The sequence below is a fragment of the Polypterus senegalus genome, chromosome 10 (genome assembly GCF_016835505.1).
Source record: "Polypterus senegalus isolate Bchr_013 chromosome 10, ASM1683550v1, whole genome shotgun sequence".
NCBI classification, from domain to species: Eukaryota; Metazoa; Chordata; class Cladistia; order Polypteriformes; family Polypteridae; genus Polypterus; species Polypterus senegalus.
In genome coordinates this window covers 29,919,368-29,934,015 of record NC_053163.1, presented here as the reverse complement: position 1 = coordinate 29,934,015, position 14,648 = coordinate 29,919,368, and the positions used below count along the sequence as shown (strand labels likewise).

At 38.7% G+C, this 14,648-nt stretch overlaps 1 protein-coding gene across 2 annotated transcripts in view; it reads left to right on the top strand.

Annotated features, from left to right (window-relative positions):
* sox10 (SRY-box transcription factor 10) overlaps nucleotides 1-14,030 on the top strand; it is a 32,333-nt gene extending 18,303 nt beyond the window's left edge. For both annotated transcript variants that reach the window (XM_039765607.1, XM_039765606.1), the window contains exon 4: nucleotides 11,495-14,030. In XM_039765607.1, coding sequence (XP_039621541.1) covers nucleotides 11,495-12,255 — 761 coding nt within the window. In that variant the 3' untranslated portion in view covers nucleotides 12,256-14,030. The remainder of the gene's footprint in view (nucleotides 1-11,494) is intronic.
* Nucleotides 14,031-14,648: the final 618 nt, after the last annotated feature.

The window sequence follows — 14,648 nt, the reverse complement described above, 5'->3', positions numbered from 1 at the left end:
CGTAACACAAGAGTCTCCCCAGTCCCTTCTTATTCTTACTACATCACACAATGAGGACAAGTTGTCTTAAACAGAAGATAGTAAACCCTCATTTACCTGACACGTCTGGAAGTGTTGTGTCTCCGTCAAACTCACCATGTAAGTCTCTGAGAGTACTTGTGTAAATGTTGTAGCTCTTTAATTTAATTTTTCAGAGTAGTGTTTTATTTTTTATTTTTAAATCATCATCGAATTAAAAGAGAGGCACAGAGATTTGCAAAGCTTGATTCTTGTATATAAGTTTATCACATGTACAGTTTTCTGCTACATTTGTGATAAACAGAAGTATGTGATTGAAGGGAGTTTTTGCACAAACCTCAAAGCAAGAAAAAGACCAAGGTCTTACAAAGTTCAAGAAGAGAACACAATGAATGAATTAAGACAAAATAAGAGACACTAGTGCCAATCTGGGCAGTTTGGTTCCCTTGCCCTATAAGATGGGATGGCTAGTCCACTACTGACCACAATATTTCTCCAAATCTCCTCACTAAAATCTTCTGTATTAAACTCACTAAAGTTGTGGTCTCTCTTCCATCCAGCTGTTGCGCTCTTGCTTGTCTTGGATATGCAATTGTTGGTAGAACAATCGAACAGAGTGGAAAAGCATTTTCAGTAAAGTGTCGAGAAGTTAATTAACAGCAAATCCAAAGAGAAATCAAACAGTTAGGGCCTTTATACTTTTGGTAGAACAATAGCCATGCCTGACTTGAAATGGAGAATTGAATAAGGCAAAAAGGGTTGTGAGGCCTCCAACAATATACCAAGAAGCAGGCCAGGACCTTCACTAACCTGCCCAGAAGAGGCTCACCATAACTCAGCCAGGTCCCAAATACTACCTGCTGTCTTCTTCCGAAGCAGGCCGCAAAAAAATACTACTAAAACAACATAAAACATTCAAAATCTAAGCCCCATAGAAAGGGAGGATCATCAAACCCCAGCTTGTGAACAAAAAGGGTAACAAAGGCTCTTTAAAAATCAAAGATAAATTGGAAACAATAGGCAAGAAAATTAGGCAAGAATGCTCAACAGAGTAGACAATCCAAAGCAAACAAGTCATTCTACATAATCCAAGGCAGACTCCAAGAAAATCAGGGAAGAATGTCACAAAAACCAGTAGATTCAAATAGAAATAGCACTACTCACAGAACTCTGAAAAAATGATCTCCTGCTCCTGAACCTCCTCAGCTGACTTACATTGTGAGAATGTTAAGAGACATCTCTTCTTATTTCATTTTCTGAAACCACTTTTCCTGGGGAGAATAGGGGCAATGGCCAGTCAATCAGGTCAACACAGAATTCCCTGCATCCAACTACAGATTTCAGCACTTCCTGAGGAATTCCCAGCCCTTCCCAACCCAGCCAAGAGACATAATCCCTCCAGCATGTGCTGTGTCTGTCACAGGGTCCAACAGGGAATGCCGACAGCAGCACCAGGGGATCCACCCAAACCACCTCAACTTGCTCCTCTTAACCTAGAAGAGCAGCTACTCTACACTGAGGCTCTTACAAATTGCTATAGCTTCTCACCCTGTCATAGAGTGTCAGCCAAGTCATCTGGCAAATAAAACTAATTTTTGCTACTTGTACTCACAATCTCATTCTTTCGGTCATTTTGCACAACTCATGACCATAGGTGAGGACAGGGATGTATATCGACCAATAAATTTGAGAATTTTGTTTTTAGACATCTAAGTGATAAAAATAAACAGAAACAAAAATACTTAAATCCTGATACTGCTAACCCATGTTCTCTAAAAACCAAAACCACAGCGTTCCTGGCTATAGATCAGTTCTGGTCCCACCTAGAACTACATCTGGATTAGGAAAAAACATGTACTTTAGACAGAGATGCCAGCACAAAACTTGACTTTGCGACTGCTAGTGTCACAGTACCCCTAGGCCTACAACTGGCCTTAAAGACACCATTGTATCTTTTAGCTGCCCTACATCTGAGAGACAGAATGATCCCAAGTAAGATAATCTGGGCCTGTAATTATTCTTGATCCTTCCACCACATCTTGCTCTTATCCATTGGTGAGTGAACTCATCATGATGACTTCAGAGTAAGCTGTCCTTAAAGAATCATAACACAATTCCAATCAGATCTTTCCTTCCATTGACTTATGTGGGTGCAGTGCAATATAGATATCTACGGTACCCAGTAAACATAGGATACAGCTCCCTTGGTAAAGCATCCCACTAGCAGATGTTTCATTATGTTCTGCAGTGTTTCCTGAATTGCCACTCCATTTCAGTGCTTTTTCCCACAAATAATCAATATAAATTTTAGCACAACCTTCAACTAAATGTTCAATCAACCAAACAATTTTTTGTCTTTCTTATTTTATGTTAAGTAATGAATGTAAAGAGATACTAACTCGAAAGAATAATTTATAAATCATTAACATAATCTGTTATTATTTACTGAGCAGGGCTGATGGGACAAATTTGGGATCCACACACTTTATTGAGAGACTTTATTGAGTTGATATATTTCAGTGAAGTGAATGGAGAAAGATTATTGAATAGGTCATGATGTGCTCAGTTTGTGAAACTTCATATTTGGAACATTTGGCCTCAAATTCTTTCTCACAGACTTTCCATCTAACACAACCCAAAAGTATGACACTCCAGGAACAGATATCAATATTTCGTTACTTTATGTTGGCCATGAGGACATCTTTGATGTGTTCACTCTGCTTTTTCCTGCTGTGCCTGACTTCAATTAGTAATAAAGTTATAGTATATACCAAAAACTAAATATACCATCCATCTTCTTAACTCACGTATCTAGATCAGGGTCATGGGGAAGTTAGAGCCTATCCCACTAACCATCAGGAACAATGCAGAAACAATACATACACAGGGTGCCCACCCATTATAGGGTGAATACATACATATCAGGTGCCAATCTGCCCAGCTTCCAAGACAGTGAGAGAACAGCCACATGGACATGGAAAGAACATGCAAACTCCACATAGGGAACACTGGGGACTTGGATCCTGGTCTCTTGGTTGTAACACAGCAGCACTACCACTGAGTCACTGTGCCACACACTAAATATGCCAAAAACTGTTAATAACCTCTCATTTCCAAGATTGTTTTTTCATTGTTTAGCAAATAAGCTTTTCCTTTAAATCCTTTTATAAAAAATATGACAGCACAAATGTAACACTGAGGGAAAGGATACAATATCCATCCTATTTATCCTTGTTGTCCAACAAGTGAAAATTACTTTTATCATTTTTGAAATGGGTCAAATCTCCAGTCTTTGATAACAAATTGAAAATGGTGAGTACCATTGGCTACATATCATAATGATTTGTCTCCAACAAAATACTTACTGGGAATGCTGTATCAAATCAAGCTTGAGACCACTCTGAAAAGAACCACAATGCACACGTCATATTCTGATATGTGCACCAGTGTAGATGTAAGTGACTGGACATCTTAAGGTGATCCACTGAAGAACTGTCGATACCTCACCAGCCACAATCAATTTATAATCATTCTGTCATAGGAACACCATCATAAAGTGCTTTATCAGTTAAATAAGAATATACAAGTCAAAAGTATAAAGTTGTTCAATACACATTTCAAGGATAGAAACTTCAGTAATGAACTACATCAACAGGAGTAGATTGACAAGAAAAGACATTCAAGTAGAATCAGAATTAGTGCCGTGGCATAGAAGAGTCACATGAGTGAATATTGCTACAGGATTTTTGTGATATAAATAACCATTCATGGAGCAAACCTAATGAGAAAATGTCAGAGAGCAGTAGCCACAAACCTAAAGGAGCATTCATCAAAGGTTATGGAGCTTTTGGAACGTTAAGAAGGTTGGCATCAGAAGATCTCGGTTGTTTGATTGATCTGCATGAGGCATGAAATGATCACAGCTAGTGTGGAGTTTTGAAATTAACTATTTTGTAAGTTAGCAGTAGAAGTTAGAATTTTAAAGCAATATGTTATAGGAAACCAGAGTAGTTGAGTGGATTGAGGGGTTACATATTAACGATGTTTACTTCACAACAGTAGCATTTACTGCTTGATGTGGGAAAAAATTAAGACAGAGGATTACGGCAATTCATTGTTGAACAAGCTAGCATATGGGGTGACATTACATTTAACTAAGCATGCCAAAACTATCTACAAAACGTCTCGTCTGCTAGGGCTGCTTTTCTTCCTTGCGTTTTATCCACTGTTTATTGCAGTGGTTCTCAAATTGTGAGGTGGGCCCCCCTAGGGTGGCGCGAAGTAAAAAGTAGGGGGGCGCAAAGATGTGAAAAAAAGAAAACAAGAATCAAAAATATGAAAAATGAATATATTGAAACCAACACAAATTAACTTAAACTACATTCTGATACTAGAAAAATAAATATAGAGTTAGATAAGTGTCGATAAAAGTTAAGTAGGTATAATAAAATATGCATCTATGATATTAATTCAAAAAGAACAAATTGGTATTAGTGGGCTCCTTTCAAAAAAACCTTAGGGGGACGCGGTTAAAACTTATGAAAACTCGGGTCGCAAATACTTAAAGGTTGATAAACGCTGGTTTATGAAAACATTAAAACTTTTCTAGGGCCAGTCAAGTGTCTTTATTGTCATATCATCCATACATCATATTGCAGCAAACACTGGCACAAATTAATGTGTTACATATACATGTAAAGAACTATACTGTACTTTAAATAAAAAAATAATTAAATATGTAAGTGAATAGATAGTAATAATTTAAATTAGATAGTAATAAATAAATAAATAATAACAACAACTAACAATATAAAAACAGTGGTAACAAGTATAACAAATATTAACACTCTTAGACCTTATGGTTTGCTCCAAACAATACTGCAAAATGTATCCTCAATTGCTTCTAAAGACAAAGGACCCGGCTACAGCTATTATGACCTCCACCCCCTTACAATATCCTACGCAACCAAGATACCAAACGAGTACCTCTGTGCTTGACGTCAGTGACAGAAAACCAGGATATGTGCCATGTCAATTCAGTTACAAAGCATCTAAATCAATCCTTCGCCTGAAATTTTGTTACATTGTTTTTTTTCTTGTCACAGTAAATGCAGATAACCTTGTATATGACGTCCCAGAACACCTGTTATGGTGAAATGCCTTTTGATTTACTATTAGTACTCAGCTGGAACAAAATTGTAAAACATAAAAATAATTACAAAGTTCCAACATGCTACTGTGTCTCCAAGGACATTTACAGTAGCAGGGAAGTAAAGCAAGAATATCAGGTGGTGTTCAAATCCCTAGTAGGCCCAATTTCTCAGAATGAAAAAGAAATGAATTATGGTCAGGTTTAAAAGAGCTTGCTTCACTCAGCTGGCACTCTATGGTAAAACATGAGTAGCTGCCTAGCCAACTAGCTCCCAATGAGCAAAGACTAAAAATTCTAGTCCTGAAAAAAAGAAAAAGCTGAAAAAGCACACAACTCATGCAAAGACACAATCAAAAACATTGTCAGCAAGGAATTCATTGCTAGAAGCTGCTAGGAAAAACATAAAAATAATAGAATCAACCTTCTTTAATTAAACCAAAGTAGTCAGCAATCTGACAATCATGCTTTAGGGAGTGCTTTTATATGGGGAGGATTGCTATGTGTGTCATCAGGTGCCTTGCCTTACACATTGGGTCATGTTGTCATACCTCCATGACATGATTATGTCAGGTTATCCTTTACCTAGGAAATTAATAGAGAGCCGTTAAAAAAAGAAAAAGTGGGAAATAAATGTAAACAATACAGCTAGCAGTGCAGGAAAGTCGTTAAAAGTCTTTGACTAACAATCCATCCCTTTCCCATGTTGAAGGATAAATATCAGATCAGTTTATTCTTCTAATGGTCAATGTTGCAAGTTCCAAAGTGGGTTCAGCCACAAAAACGTGGTGGTCAATCTGCCCTTTCTTTGAGAAAATGCTATTTATTCTATTGTCTAGAAATCTTCTTTCATTCTACGAGAATTACTCTGCTGTGGATCCAAGCTTTCTGAAACAACTGAGCAGTGTATCTTGTTTAATTTTTTTCACCCTTCGCAATTTTGTTTCCTGTGTGTACTGACCACACAGGATGGCAGCAGCTTTAATCAGAAATTAGCATCAGAAGAGTGTAATTGAGTTTGAAAGGGCAAGCTTAGGAATTTAGATAAGAGTACCATGGACGTGTAATAGGAATTGTAAAGCAGTAAAAGGGTCAAAAGCTAGGGAGAAAAAACAAATGGAATAAATTGTAATCAGAAACAGAAAAGGGCTTGTAACCCAATAGCTTTTAAATAAATCACACAAATAGAGCAGTAAGTATTTCTTTGAATTTGCACAAGCTTGGACAATCCAGGAAATGTCCGACGCTGACCTTTCATACCCTTGAATCCCAAGATGTCACACCCCAAACCTTTACGGTTGGCTTTACTTAGTATTCTGTCATGGAAGGAGTGACAGAATATTTTTAAATAAGGGGACCAGAAGAAGAAATGTAAGCCAAAAGACAAGCAAAAATCCATAACCAAGAAGACAAAAATACACTATTGTCAAACCAAAAATCAAACCCATAAATCATTGTTCAAAATACGTAGAGCGAAAGCTGTTTACCAACAACTGTAACTAAATTAGCTCACTCTAATCTTTTAAGTATTTGTCTGTAAACCTTGGATAGATAGGAAGCATATGTCGTGACCATTATACCTACAGCACTATGACATCACCCTCCGCACACCTTCAGTTAACTAGAAACACGGCAGCAATCGCACCACAAAAACCCCTAACTATGTGCATATATATTCAGAAAATATCTAAACAAAAATACCAATTATACTTACCCAAACACCACCTGGCAACAAACACAAAAATGGCCACAAAATGACACAGGTGGGCTTATATTATTGTGGCCCTGGAACTTGAACTGTTACGGGGGGGTCCCTTTGCAACCAGCAACGAGGTCTGCGTAGCCACTGTTACCTTCTCCGATGATGTTGTTCCACAACAGATCACCACAAATTTTATTTTTTCAATACTTTAATAACCTTTCCATTTTCATTTTAACTATTATTTTGTATTGAATTACACTATATTATTAGTGTTATTATTTTTTTAAAAATCCCTTCTCATACAGTAGACAGCCAACATTTTTTAGCAATGTGGACTAAAGACCCCAAAGCTAAAGCTTCATTAGTTTCATACTAGATCTTCCCCTGCATTGTGGCGCCATAACAAAAACAGAATGGCATCTTGGGAGAATGATGTTAATTTTTAACATAATGGAAAACACATCTATTCCAAAAGTAAATGTAACATCTTGAATCTTTGACCTTTAAATCACCCAGAAAGGAATGTATTAAATATTTTAGAGGCCAAGAAAAGATAAAAAAATTAAAAAGAAATCCAGATCATGAAACTCTGTTATTCCTTTTGGACCAGACCGGTGATTAACAGCACATTGAACTGTGTATAACTTTTTCTAAGAGATATCACTAATGCAACAACTGCCTGTGAACGACAAGAGCGCCTATTACATGAAAAAAAGAAATCTTTTCTCAAATGGCAAAAATTGAGGAACAAGTGACAGTCAAACCATAAAGCAAACTTTCATTTAAAGTTGGAAGCTGAAATTATTGTCTTGAATATGTAAGAACAAGGTGGCACCACTGGGCCCCAAACCACAGACACAATATTACCCAACACAATTCCAGGTTCGAATAAAGAATATTTATTTATGAACAACACATTTCCAATAATCACCAGCCAAAAGACCAATACCAGAATACAATATGAGATTGATTTTCTCCCTTCTTCCTTCCTCCATGAGTGTTGTCCACTGCCTCCATCTCTGACTCTCCAAGGCAGGTCCTCAAGCTTGTTTTGAACTAGACCCTGGAACATTTTCTGGTGTCACGCACAAGTTATCTGGTGCACTTCCAGGTTATTTGGAAACCAGGACAATCGACAGTACACCCTAGCACCCTGACAGGGCTATGTTTCTGAACTCCAATTCCCAGAATGCCTTGCAGGTGTCCTAAATGGGTTCAGTCCTGAACAGCACTGCCATCTGCCGTGTAGGGGAACTAAATGCTCTCAGCAACCATGTCAACAACAACAACAACAACATTTATTTATATAGCACATTTTCATACAAACAGTAGCTCAAAGTGCTTTACATATTAAAGAATAGAAAAATGAAAGACACAATTATAAAACAAAATAAATCAACATTAACATCGAATAAGAGTAAGGTTCAATGGCCAGGGGGGACAGAAAAAACAAAAAAACTCCAGACAGCTGGAGAAAAAATGTCTGCTCAATCCATCCATTATAGACTCCTAGCCGGGCAAAATTTTATCCTCCATCCCGGTCAAGATACCTCTCCTTCCTTCATGACACTTACAAATGTTTGGTCAGCAACATGACATTCTCAGAAAAAGCCATTGTTCAATAAGTTTTAAGTGAAGTACAGAGAGTTGTGGCAATTGTTGGCTCTTAAATAGGCTGCATCTAATGCAGGGTGGTCCAGATCTAATTATGAAGATCCAGATCGTCTGGATGACATTGATTTATGTGGGGACGACTCCAGTTCGGCGCGAAGATGATTCTTCATGTTGTCAGTTCACACACTTCTCGATAGTCTGGGATTTTTCGGGTGATTTCCTATGTAATAAACTTAATAAGTTATAACGTAATGAAAATTGCATAATTAGATCTCGACCACCCTATACAAGTGATATGTACACAGTGACACACTGCAATGAGAAAGAAATGTGAAAGAGTATGAAGCCATCAAGATAGCAACAGCAAATGAACATAAACATTAATGCATGTATTTTCAAAGAAATTAAGCATTGAAAATATTCCAACACAGCACCATGATACATTTAACTCACAGAGGACCCCTTTTTGTTTTCCACTGAGCCAGCACTAGAATCCAATATTGTGTTAGTTTCCATATGATGTCACTACTCTGCTGCTTTCATGCTGACAGGAGCAACTCTACTTCTACTCTTATAGTATTTGCAACAGTGTTGCTACCTTTAAATTAGCCTAAGAAAATGCTTATGCCCGTATACCATATGAGCACCAATTTTTACATTATTGATATTAATCTTATTTTCCTAAATTATAAATTACCAAGTAATGTGATAGACAGTGGCGATTTAATGATGTGTAAAAATTGGCTTGATGTCATTTTAGAGACATTAGGTGGACCTGATTAACAAGCTTTGTTGGTGTAAACAGTCTGTTCTCATCAAACTTTTTCTAATGTTCTAATTACAAATCTTCAAATATTCCCAGTTAGAAACCTCAGAGCTGCTGGAGCCCATAGTGTACAGCTTTTAATGAAAAACTGACACCAAAAGGGGCTGAAGCACCCAATTGACTAAAGCTCCATCTCAACTATTTCACAAAGAACACAATAAAAAGTTTCACTGTGGCGGTAATTAAAAAATAAGTATGATTTCATCAATGCACTTAATGTGAAATGATGCCTATATCTTTCAATGAATTATTTCGAGTATCAGTACATACATACGCTATTTGCTTTTTCCTTGGAGAACGGGTGGATGAGGTATGGCCTACCATGTGAACTTCATGCACTATAAAATGGTTTCAGGTGGTAGGACTGGGGTTAGGATATGATCATCTGTTGTTGCTTTAAAATACACATTGTGAGGGACCAACAGGTATCCAGCTCCCTTAACTGGCCATGAGACCATGGGAAAAAAAGAGCAGTTGGAGAGCAGTGATATTGCCCTGCTATACCAGGAAAGAAGCACAGAAAGATTCTGCAGCAACAGTTACACCAGGGTTGGCTTTCCAGCAACCCAGGAAGGACACACCGATTAGGCTTGTGTACCGGGAACAGCAAGACAGTTGATGACTGCCTGCTATGGGCAATGTGTTTCCCAATACACCAGGTGGCAGCACCTGTCTGGAAGGCCCCAGCATGGACACCCACATAGCAGCATGGGAGTTGTAGTCCGAGGGGATGGTCTTGCTGGGTTCTGTGGGGGCAACAAGGGGGCGCTGTGGAATATTGATGACACAAGGACCGATGGGGTCCTGCCAGATCTGGAGGTGCTTCCTAGGGGTAACAGATTGAGCCCTAGAACTACTCCCAGATCTGAACTTAAAAGCTAGCCTTAAACTCGACTCAGCAGTCAGAGTTGGAGTCGGATGTGGATGAGGGAGTGGATCAGAGAAAAAAAGTTTTGTACAGAAAGTATTGTTGCCATTAAAACACTTTAATTGAACTTGGACTGTTGTGCTACAATTGTGTCTGGGGTTTGGGGGTGCTGATACACCCCTAAGACGGCACAATATTGTCCTTGGTTGCTCTTTCCTCTTTTCCTAAAGGGCCTTCATGTTCACTTGCTGGCATAGATAAGTAAGTGAAAGTGTTTGGATTGCCATGGACTCACACCATGAGTGAATTGTCATCTAATCGCACCACAAGTCATCTCAGTTGAAAGATTTGCACTATGGTAGCTGCCAGTAGCCAGCTGTGAACCCATATCACCTGGTTCAGAAGTGTTCTCCTTGCAGGGTGAGTTAAATGGAGTGCTCCTTAATTTAGCCACACAGGGACCATCTCTGAACACTTTGAGCAAAGCGCTTCCTGGTGTTAGCAGTCGAATTCTCAGTCACTCCCCACCTTTTCTGTACAGAGTCACCACTACACTCCACCCGTCCATAGTGCAAATCCCACCCTAGTCGTCAAGTCAATCGCGGTGTACTCACACCACAAAGCTTCTCAGCTCCTAGATTTGCACTGTGGTGAACTACTGGTGGATTGTAGTGGTGACAAGGTACAGAAAAGGTAGGGAGCTAAAGAAGAGATAGATCAGGTGAAATCACCAGGAAGCACTCCGCTCACATTGGTCTCTGTGAGGCTGACTAAATGAGCTCTCCATTTCACTGCAAGGAGAATTCTTCTGAGCTTGATGGTGTGGATTCATGGCTGGTCACCAGAAGTTACCACAGCATGAATCATAAATTGAGATGCTTTCTGGGGTGAATCAATTGTACTGCGAATGAGTGGAGTGTAGTGGCAGTGTGGTGCAGAAAAGGTGGGAGCTGACTGAGAGAGAGATTAGCTGGTATTCCTAGGAAATGTTCCATTCACAGTGTTCAGAGTCTGTCTATGCACAGCTGACTAGATGAGCTCTCCATTTAGATAATGCTGTGCTACAAAGTAACCACTTCTGCACCAGACATTGTGTGTTTGTGGTTGACTACCAGTAGGTTATCACAGTGCAATTCTGTGAAATGAGATGCATCATGGTGTGAGCCCACAGCAATACACATGGCGAGGAGAATGGGATTTGAGATCTTCTGTTAAGGTCTACATGATAAACAGGATAATGGGGTCACCCTTGGATCCTACAACAACAAAACAATGTCTACATGCTTAGATCATGTGTGTATTTTTTTTTTCTCTTAGGCCAGAGTCATGGACCTCCAACACCTCCCACAACACCAAAAACTGAGCTCCAGTCGGGCAAATCTTCAGAGAGCAAGAGAGAGGGTGGACGCAGTCTGGCAGTTGGCAATGAAGGTGGCAGCACAAACAGCAGTGGAAAGCCACATATTGATTTTGGCAACATGGATATTGGGGACATCAGCCATGAAGTCATATCCAACATGGAGCCTTTTGATGTAAATGAATTTGACCAGTATTTGCCTCCCAATGGCCATCCTGCTGGACAAGCAGGGGGTTCATCATATGCAGTGGCAGCAGGGTATGGCATTAGCAGTGCCCTGGCAGCTGCAAGTGGACACTCAGCAACCTGGCTCTCCAAACAACATCATCACGTAGCACAAGCTGTGGTGCAAGCGAGTGCAGGGGCATCAAGTGAAGGCACCAAAGCACAGGTGAAAAGTGAAGGAGTTGCAGCAGGTGGGCACTTTTCAGAGCAGGCAGCAGGATCTCAGCTCACTTATACCTCCTTGAGCCTGCCACACTACAGCTCTGCCTTTCCTGCTCTCACTTCCCGACCTCAGTTTGAATACTCTGACCATCAGCCGTCTGGCTCCTACTACGGTCATTCAAGTCAACCGTCCAGCATCTACTCAGCCTTTTCTTACATGGGTCCCTCTCAGCGGCCTTTGTACACTGCAATCACTGACCCATCCACCGTCCCACAGTCTCATAGCCCAACTCATTGGGAACAGCCAGTCTACACTACCCTGTCCAGGCCATGAGAGAAGAAATAGCCGTTGTAGCTCTTCATGGTGGGCATTGTGTAAGGAACTATTTGATGACATTTTGCAATAAGCCACCAACAATGTGGCTACTGAGTATTTGTTCTGTTATTTTCCCATATTTTCAAAGCAAAACAAGGCATCATTACTAACCAATAGTGTTGCTACATCCCAGATATTTCACATAAAGTTTATTGGACTCAAGGTAGGCCTGCATGTTAAAGAAGAAAAATAAATGACTAAACACTTCACTGCAGGTTAATGTCGATGAACCTGTTAAACTCGGATTCAAATGGGAATTTAATCTTACAGTAAACATGTTGTGCTAGACAGAAGAGCCAGTTGAGCCAGATCTAGCCTGTTCCCTTTGGCAAACAATGTCTGGGTGCTGCTGTAGTCTTATTGGTTTCATCCTGATCTCGAAGCGGTTTTCTGAGAAAGGCTAGCTGAATGACAAGGCAGATAACCATCTGAAGATGCGATTATCCAAGCATCGACGAAAGACTGGAAATATGAATTTGCTCCCAATAAAGGATTTCAGTGTTTAATTGGAAATTGAAAAGACTGTCATTTCCTCATTTTAATAGTTAATTCCAAATGTCCAAAGAGGAATATGTCAACAGTGAAGAGGAGGAGGCAGAATGGAAGAAGGCAGAAAGATGTTTGCCCTGAATGATTATTTGCTGTGGACCAGTCCTAACAAGAGAGGTGCCCAAAACTGCCATATGATATTTTTGCCAAATCCATGGAAATGCTCTTCTAATTAGTGGTTTGCCTGGATCAATAAGTGGGACTAGCAGAAAGCAGTGGACGCAGGTGCCTCGGACAGATTGGATATTTGTTGAAATAAAATGGGTCCAGATGTCGCAGAGGTGAATGAAAGCTGATCAAAGTAAAAAAGTAAGACAGACAAAAAAAAAGATCACAGTTGAGGAGAGAGAGAAAGCGCCGGGAAGCAATACTGTGCAATGATGCCACTGCAGAAAAAACGATGTCAGTCAAGAGAACACTTGTGTTTTTATTTACGCGTCCTTGTCAGCAATTATTGGCAAAGGTGGTCAGTTTCGTTTTTTAAACTCAAGAAAGGGCCACAACATTGTCCTTTTTGTTTCTTTCAATGATATTAAGTTTTTAAGTGATGTATGCAATTCCAGTCCACCGATAGGACAGCAGGAGCCCCAGACGTCCATGCAGTTCCCAAGTTATGAAGCCTTGGAGTAGGGGGCTCCGACTAAAAAGTTCAAGCTCACAATCTTTAACTGGGGAAAAAAAGAGTCTAAGTTTATATATTCTGGACATGCATCATATTCAATTTCTTAAAATCAACTCAGCAATTTAAATCTAATTAATAATAATAACAATAAATGTAACTATTGCATATTTTAATTAACCAAAATGAAGGAGTTGTTTAATGTAAATGAGAGTACAGCCTATATATATTTCTGCTTGACACTGAAAGTCTACACCACTTCCTTTTGTGTGTTTTCCTCTTGTAAATATGGATATTTTTTTTTTCTCCTTTTACTTAGTGTTGCCATATCATGAAAAAGTTGAGTTTTATCTTCTTGGTGTGTGTGTGTGTGTGCGTTATTTTTTATTTTGTGACATGTGTGCTAAGAGGTGTATATGGGGAATAATATTTATATAGAGTAATAGTTTAGACACTCATCCCAGTCTACAGTTATGAAGTCTAAGCAAGATTCCATGAACAGACAGGTGCGGAAGCTGGAATTCACGCACAGCGCTATAAAACAGCTGCAGGTGGCAACAATGGTTTTTTTAATTAAAAAGAATATACAGTATATTAAAAAAATTGCTTAAAAAACAAGTTCAAAGTACTACTTGTCTAAACATATTTTAGACCCACAAATATGCTGTAAATTTTGATATCAAGATTACAAAAGATAATTAGATTTAACAAGTTTACCACGGTGACTGTAAATGCTATATTTACACATATTTAGGTTACATATGTAATTATATGTGTGTCTGTGTATATATATATATATATATATATATATATACAGTATATGTATATATATATATATATATATACAGTATATATATAGACACACATGCACACATAACTACATATATATTATTTTGTATATATTCTGTACATGAACGCATATACAGTATATATATATATATATATTTGTGTATGTATGCTCGTCTATATACATGAGATGTGATCAATTACTTTTGAGCCAGACCTATGTAGAAAAATACCTGTAAAACCAAAAAAGCTTACATTTTATTCAATTTAATCCCTGCGACAACTAATACATTTGTTGTAACGTTCACAAAGATGTTTTATCCACTCACATAAAATATTTTGTCTTGCTTATGCAACCGTTCTTCACTAATTAACTTGACGTCTCATCGCAGGGAGG